The following is an 8,679-nucleotide window of genomic DNA, read 5'->3' as shown; positions in this document are numbered from 1 at the left end:
CACATCTGTTTCAAGCGGCGGATGTCAACAGGAGCTTGTTTTTTAATGTTTGGACAGTTAGCCACTGGCAGAGGTTGGCTGGGGAACAGAAGACAGGAAGAAGAGAGAAAGATGAAGGAGAACAGAGGGAGGGTGCCGGAGGGCCAGGCGCCGAGTCAATACAGTAAGCTGACAGAGGTGGATAAAGCACTCTCCCTGTGTGGCTCGCTTTCAAGACACTGCTGAAATATAGAGCCACTTGGGCTGCACGGGTGCAATAGACTGGCATGGTGATGAAAACAGCTTTCAGTTTGTCACTGAGCCTGCGAATCACAGGAATATCGAGCTTTCTCAGAAACCAGGAGTAGAGCTGGTAAATACAGTCGCAAAGGCCACTCTTCTCTTCGGCTCTGAAGTTGGCAAACTATGAGCAGATAATGGCTATTTATTCAGTCGTTTAAGTATTTGATAATTACAGAAGCAACATACCGTAGCTGCGACCTACTTCCTCTCCATTCAAAACACCTCATCGCACACTTTGTTTTCCTTTCTTTGTGAAGATCATCAAGGCCTCACTGACCCCAATTATGATTTAAGGGCTAGGCAATGACAAGAACGAAACACTGACTTGAAACACATCATGGGTGCAGTAAATGTTTAGAGAGATTTTAGAATGCCCTGACCTCATTCCTCAAGAATGTTTTCCATTAATAAGTTCATTTATTGAAATGCTCTACTTTTTGAGCTTAAACAGTTTAATTGCTTCTAATTATTTTTATGTATTTTTTAAGGAGGCACAAATACTAAGTGCACCTTTAAAAATATGAAATCAAGCTCATACATTCAGGGCGATATATATATATTTGTGCTTTTCTGCTATTTTAATATTTTAAAAAGGTGCACAGGTGTTTAAAATAATGTCCACTCACATTAGATGATTCCAGTTATATCAGTAGACCAATAAAAGTTGTTTTATTGCCTCCTGCTGTCCGCCATGTTGAGATCACATGACCAACATCCAAACCACTAGGTGTCAGTATAAGTCCAAGACCATCATTGCAACAATAAACAGACAAAAGGTTAAAAAATAGTATTTTTTTTCACACACACATCTATCGTTTCACTTCAGAACACTTAAAATGTCAGTACTATGAAAAACGAACTTCGCGATTGTTAAAAATGTGTGTAGTATGAATGAAATCCAACATATGGCAAAACGTAAGTATTTTAGTAAATTGGCAGCTAATTCGTATGATCCATTCGTACCTTTCCATATGTATGTTTTTGAACAATCCCATTTGTACATTATTTTATGATCTGTTTATGTCCCACTGATGGTTAGGTTTTGGGTTGGGCTTAGGGGCAAAGCTTAAGGATTATTTTTTTCCCCCAAAAAGGTATGTTTTTATACAAAACTCTTAATATAGTTTGTTTACTCATGAGATGGGTTTGAATCCGCTTATTATCATTGTCATGTGACTTACGGCATCAGTTGTGTTGCTTCACTGCCCTTCACAACTCACGCCTCATGAGATGGTAAATTGTCCATCAGATGTACACGCCAAAATCTCATCTGGGTACTTTTCGCCTGCTGTTATATGAAATCCATAAATTCAGACATACTATACATTTTACATATGTTTCACCTACTATATAGTAAAGGCTGTGTTCCATTCATGGGACTTGCAATTTTTGCAAAGCAGTATTACTAAATTCATTAAATATGCAAATTTGCATGACTGTATACATTATATTAGTCACTGAGTAGGTTTCAAGTCTTTTACATTCATTAAACAAATATTCAGTCACACTTTTCTGCGGTTTGGAGCAGCCTCTGTCATCTGTGCTTAGATGACTGTCATGAGAGCCGCACACCAGTAAACAATTGTCAGGTTTCAAGGCAGGGGTGGTGATTTTGGATTAGTTTTGGTCCTCTCCTGCCGAATGAGATTTGATGGATATCTTATATCGGCACCATGAGACACGTCATACAAATGAGTCCAAGGAAGATTATGTGAATCTCTTTATCGCCCAGTTTTCTACCTTAGGAACGGATACCTTAACTAGACAACAAAAATGAAGCGAAAACATTTCCATTTGGATTTTTTTTTTCAGCTATACTTTTTCATTGGGAGACAATCTCAATAAGGAATATTGATGATTCAGCACATTTTTTTGTTTGCTGTTTTTGCTTCATGGTTTACCGCCATTATTCATTTGCTGCCCGTTTTTAATCTCCAGTGGGCTGACTCAGAATTCATTTTCCATTTGGAGAGTGTTCCCCCTGTCTGCACTTGTCCGTAGCATTGATTAAGTAGGTCCTTGTGGAGAGGAAATTATAAAAAAACACTTTTTTACACTGTATTTTCACTAATCTACCCTGTGCGGGAATTTGAATGAAGTTTCGCTTAGTTCAAGTGGGATTACGGTTTGAGTTTTGTGATCCCTGTGGCTTCTCACAGCAGTCTTCACATTTAAATTAAATTTGCAGGAATTTTTGGTGAATAATCAGGGTTTGTCTAAAACTCTGACTGAAAATAAAACATCTGGAAATACATTACCATTCAAAAGTTTGGGGACAGTATAAGACATGTTCATAAAAAGTCAGCAAGGCTGCATTTATTGGTTTATAAAAAAACAGTAATTTTGTGAAAATATCATTACAATTGAAAATGTTTGTCTTATATTTTAATAGATTTAAAAAAGTAATTTATTCCTGTGATGGAAAGCTGAATGTTCAGCATCATTACTCCAGTCTTCAGTGTCACATGATTCCTCAGAAGTCATTCAGGATAATTCGGTGCTCAAGAAGCATTTCTTACATTAATTTGGAAAACAGTTTTGCTACTTAATATTTCTGTGGAAACTTTAATAATTTTGTTTATGAATAGAAAGTTCAAAAGAACAGCATTTATTTAAAATATATTTTTGTATCAATGTAATAGTCATTTCTGATACGTTTAATGCATCCTTAATGAATAATAGTATTTATTTCTTTAAAAAAACTCTTCCTGACCCCAAACTTTTGAATGGTAGAGACACTGCAAAATAAATCATAGTGAATGTACTAGGCCAATTACTAAAATGGAAGCAATTGAATCTGCACTGACATTTAAAAGCAGTTTCATGATTATTGAGATGATTGAATTTCACGTGGCACAAAACCAATTGCTTAATTTTTGATAGATTTGATTTGTTGTTCCAGCTGAGTAAAAAGTTTCTCTGTACATTGTCCAATAACAACATTATAAATTAACCAACCAATATCTTTCTGAACTAATAATTGTCCCTAAGACTGATTAGTTTTTTCTGTTGTTTAGCTATAAACAGTAAGTACTGAGACAGCCTTGGAGCATTTTCCTAATGCAGTGTTCAAAGATTTCCTTTTTCCATTCTTCATGGGTTCACAGCTGCCTTTTTTAAATTTTAATATCACCCAAAAAACTATTTTTATGGAAGATTTCATTATAACCAAATCCCCAAGCACCAGTAACTGGCACAGGCCCTTCTCTTTTCAATTTTTTTTAAACATACAGTCGGTTTATTAAACTAAATCCCAGTACTGAACAGGTGCAACTCAATAACTAAGGTGCAATTCAGTGCCATTGATCAATTTTCCTGTCTTCTGTGTTCCCATTTGCTATTTATTCAGTGTGAGACTGCATTGTTTTGAGACATTTTCACCGAATTGGCAACAGCTGGTATAAATACTAAATTATCCAAATCCGTGTCTCCTTCTATCCTTGAACCTATTTTAACGTTGCCTCTGCGAGCCTTCCTCAAAGGCACCATCGTAGTTTTCAATCAATTAAAGCTGTAGATCAAACACTAAGCAGGGTCTGGCATTGCTTGACTGTGTGTCTTTTTGGAGTGGGCTCAGATAACAGTGTGAATGAAAACCAGCTTACCGGGGGGGCTGGGTAGGGAATATTTACCGAGGTTGTTCTATATGACTGCCACACACTCACAAACTATCCAGGGAAATAAAAACTGGCTTCACCATAACACAGACTCCAGCAGAAGCACAAGCTGACATACGATATTTGGACCCTCGCATACAAAAACAAACCATATAATGGTCTTCATGACTTCCATGTGCATATTTGAAACTCTAGTCCCCTCGACAAAGGGGTGGGCTCCTTCAATTTGCCTGTAATTGTTTACGTGTAAATTGTTTACAGAGTTGTTTCCCATAAAGACAGACTGACATCCATTTTGAGCCTGCCAGTGAACCCACATCTGGGTAAAACTTCAGAAAAGCACTGAAATCTGATCTTCTTTCAAAGGTAGAGGCGAAAGGTTCCCTCTGCCCGCTCTGAGTCCTGTCAGTTTCAACGTCGATTCCCCTTTGCACGTAATACCTGTAGTAGAGTCATTAGATGCTAATTTAAGCTTGAGTAAATATTACTAGGTCAGTGCGTTCCCTTGGGCCAACAGTTTGCATTAATGAATTATATGTCACCCACTTGGCTGTATGGACACATCTCGTTCCATTAAGCCCGATATTAATCCGTAGAATGGCTACAACCCAAATGGAAGCCCTTGTATGTGGTGCCAGAGGCCGATTCAATGGCGGTGCCAGGGCTCAGAGACAAGTACAATAAATAAAGCCTTGTAAGTGCATCGTAAAAATCACTTATCCTCATTTTGCGGTGGGCCAAGCTATGCTAGACGGCAATCAACAAACATTTGGTCAGCAGGAAATTGCTCAAATCTGTATGTAATATTCAGATTAAAGCAAGAATTCCTCCCACATGTTGCTCTCTGATAAGGGTTGTTGTCTTTCCGAGAAGGACGCACAATGTGCCTTGCAATTCAATCTGTTCAGAATTAGAAGACCACATGGGAGAGAAAAATAATAAATTTGATCTTTTTTTAATATCTTAATAGGTTCTCCTAGATGACAAAGAGATTAATTGGAAAGCAAATGGATACTTCTGAGAAGGATTTTCTTCGGAGAAAAAGCAGCTAGTATTATCACGTGACTCTAAAATAGGCTTTTAGAAGAGATCCCAACACTGCAAACTTTGATATAAGATCTATACAAGATATACATTTATACTCCTATTGTTTGTTAGCGATTGTCTCGTGTGCTTATCTATTTATTACTTGTAAAAATCGTTTTCAAGTTAACATCTAAATGAAACTAAAATGAGAGCTCTTCTCCTGAGCTATGAAAGAGCAACTGTGGAGAAAGACTTAGGGCTCATAAAACCTAAAAACATAATAGCGTTTAGTTATAATGCATCTGGTTACTGGTCACACCGTGTTCATGTTACATAGTTTTTCTTTTATAAGAGAAATGCAAAACTTTGACTGCTTTTGGAATTTCAGTGGTAATCAGGTTTCCAACCCTATGCTTGGTGTGCTTTATACAGTGTATGATACGGCAACAATCAATAAATTTTTATGATAACCAATCAGGAACAAATCAAAACTTTAGACTTAACAAGTGAGAACAAATGCACCAGATAAACAGCTGAATGTTGTTGATAGGCCAGGAGGGTCTTCAGTAGGGTCTGTTTGATCTTTAACTAATTTCTGATTAGTCTGACTAGTCTCCACTTATATATTAGCCTATTATTGGTCTAAGCCGAGGTGTTGCTCACAAATTATAATTATTATGACGTAGTTTGGCCATATTAAAATACACTAGGAAGTTTGATAAAATCTTGTGCAAGGTAGACATCTAGTGGTCTTCCATCAGCGTGAAGTAAAATGAAGTAAATCAAATGAATACACTTTAAACTATCGAAAAGTATATTATTTTAAAAATAAGTATTGCATACGGAGGAAAAGTCGCAGTACACACATAAAGTAGCCTACTAAATATTTTGTATGCATATAGGCTATATTTGCATTATATAAATGCATTCTGGAGTTGAATCGCATTTAGGTTCCTAATAAAAGAAACGTACAGCAGCAGTTGTAATACTTAACTACCTCCACAATACTTTCAACGTGAATGTGACACGAGTTGCCTTCACTTACAGGGTTTTAGGGAAACTGCTCCCTGCAGCTCTCGCAGAACAAACAGCACATTCATAGGCAGCAGTCAGTCAGTCAGCAGTATAATATCTCTGGAGAATTTACTTCTCTTTCTCTCTGAATGTCACATTTGTTCAAACGCGCCTCATACAATGAGGATTATAATCTGGATCATCGCGAGCACTTTCCTGTTCAACGTCATTTTTACGCAACGACATCGAAGGTAAGTTCCTAAATAAATATTTAGAACCCTGTATCATGCTCCATAAAGCATTTACATCTCTGACGTTATAGTTTTTACCAATGAAGAATACAATGAATCCGGTTTGTTGTAACATTATACATAGTTCCTGTAGCCTGTTATATTGTTTGCTAATTTATTACAACAGCAAATCAAAGCATATTAAGTAGGATGTTGTTCATTAATATTAACTAGCACTAATGGTGCGCATATACCAGCACTGAAGTCCTTGTGAAGTCCTGATGAGTTCCAAAGTAAACTATGTGCTTTCCCATATGTCCCCGTTGTAGACCAGTTTTTACATGTGGCGGGAACTTTACTGGAGACACAGGACTGATTGGAAGTCAGGGGTATCCCGGTGTCTACCCACCCAACAACAAATGTGTGTGGAGAATTACTGTAAGGACAGATGTGTGGGAGATATCAGTCTTTAAATGGCCCTTCTGTCAAAGAAGATGTTTCCCACCATGAATCTTTTTCCTTATCTCTCTCTCAAATAAATAAGTGTAATTATTAGCTGTTGCAATACAAGTGTTTTTAAAAAAAATGTTTTATCACATAGCTCTTTAGTTGGTGTGTTTCTAGGCAGTTGTGGAGTGGTCTGGGTGGTTGCTTACTGCCCCAAGCCTCTGTTTTGGTCCATATTCTGGGCTTCTTCAATGTAATTCTATAGAATTTTTGGCTGTTTTATTATTTACCAGGCAAAAATTTAATTATTTTTGCTTATAAAAGTAACAGCACACTTCAACAAGCCACACGATTTGAAGTATCATTCATGTCCATAGCACAAATGTATTGGATGAGTTAGCCTACTCACTAGCACTACTAATGAATTATATTTTTTATTTATTTATTATTATTATTATTATTATTATTATTATTTAATTAGCTGTGACTTAATAAGATTTTTGGAGACTAATGTCAAATTTACTGAAAAAAAACTTCTGAAGTGGCCTTTAGGTATCTTTACACAGACTGTTCAGAGGTGGCATAAATACATTTATACAGCAATGATAACCATATACTTTAATATTAGGGGCTAAGGTGGGTCAGAGCTGGCATTATTTAGTCAGGCTTTAATGTGGCATTACGTCTTTTGAGCAACTTTAAGTCATCTTTACAGAGCAGAGTTAAGGCTACCCTGTGACTTCTCAAAATTCTATGTAAAGACATAATGCCGCATAAAAGCCTGCTCTGACCTGCCTCATCCCCTAGTATCAGTTGTATTTGTAATTAATTTATGCCACCTCTGAGCAGCATTGAACAGTCTGTGTAAAGACACCTAAATGCCACTTCAGAAGCGCTTCTGTGCCACTTTTGCAGTTTAAATTCAAATATAGAAAGCTGTGTAAAGATGTGGGTAGATATTGGTATTAAAAAAGTAATTCTTTATTCTTCTCAATCTGATCTCACAATAACATGTAACTGTTTTACGTTTTTATGCCATTTGTTATGAGACTCTGTGTTGACTCTTTTCAATGAACCATCTTCAGGTTCCTCAAGGGAGGGTTGTCTCCCTCTTGTTCAGAGCTCTGGATCTTGAGAGTGATAGTCTTTGCAGATATGACTTTGTTGATGTATACGATGGCCACATCAATGGGCAGCGTCTCGGCCGCTTCTGTGGTACCGCCAAACCCGGAGCGCTGGTCACCAATGGAAACAAGATGCAAGTGGTCATGGTGTCAGATGCCAACACAGCTGGGAGTGGTTTCCTTGCTGTATACTCAGCGATTCACCCAAATGAAAGAGGTAACAAGACTACCAACTCATTACCATCCAAATATAGAAAGTGGCCCTTCCCTGTTATTTAAATTCAGCTTGACTGTGCTTTATTTTGCTCATCAGGTCATTTGAATCCTCTGAAAATAGAGTCTGTTTAGTGCACTGTAAATGCACAGTTAAATTTCTGGAAATTATTTTAAAATACAGCACTACAGACTACAAATGTCCCAAAATCTGCAGGGGTAATTAAATGTAACAAATCATGTCAAAATGTATCCTCTTTTATTGAAACATTAAACAACATTTTATCAAACTTTGATAATTGCCTTAAAGTTTTAAACATCTGAGAAGTTGAAAGAAGTACAAATCACCTGTAAATTTCAGCGAGTCAAGAACAAAATAATTTGTTTTAGCTGTTATGTATTAGGTACATTATCGTCTCTGACAGACAGCTTGTTGAAGCCGCTTAGACCCTCATTTTCTTCTTCTTCTTCTCTGTAAGCGATGAAGTAGTCAATATATCTGGTAGTGTACTCACTGGACCTCTGCTTCTCGTAAACACTACCTTGTATTGTGCACGTTATTTTTTGACAGACATCGATGACGTGATATTCAAATGATGTGGATTTGAAAACAGAGTGATCATAGGGTAATAATTAGGCTATTTATTTCTTAGCTGGCGAGTATTCAGTTAAGTGATTGATAGGGATGCGCCGATCCGATATTCGTATCGGGTATCGGCTCCGATA

At 37.0% G+C, this 8,679-nt stretch overlaps 1 protein-coding gene across 1 annotated transcript in view; it reads left to right on the top strand.

The window, feature by feature from the left end:
* The first annotated feature begins 6,116 nt into the window (after nucleotides 1-6,116).
* Nucleotides 6,117-8,679, top strand: part of pcolce2a (procollagen C-endopeptidase enhancer 2a) — a 10,712-nt gene continuing 8,149 nt past the window's right edge. The window contains exons 1-3 of the mRNA XM_016478082.1: nucleotides 6,117-6,190; nucleotides 6,499-6,607; nucleotides 7,702-7,957. Of these exons, the coding sequence (XP_016333568.1) occupies nucleotides 6,120-6,190; nucleotides 6,499-6,607; nucleotides 7,702-7,957 (436 nt within the window). The 5' untranslated portion in view covers nucleotides 6,117-6,119. The remainder of the gene's footprint in view (nucleotides 6,191-6,498; nucleotides 6,608-7,701; nucleotides 7,958-8,679) is intronic.

Source organism: Sinocyclocheilus anshuiensis, unplaced genomic scaffold (assembly GCF_001515605.1).
Source record: "Sinocyclocheilus anshuiensis isolate Anshui unplaced genomic scaffold, SAMN03320099.WGS_v1.1 scaffold436, whole genome shotgun sequence".
NCBI lineage: Eukaryota > Metazoa > Chordata > Actinopteri > Cypriniformes > Cyprinidae > Sinocyclocheilus > Sinocyclocheilus anshuiensis.
The sequence above is the reverse complement of the archived record's forward strand: the minus strand, read 5'-3'. Positions and strand labels throughout refer to the sequence as shown.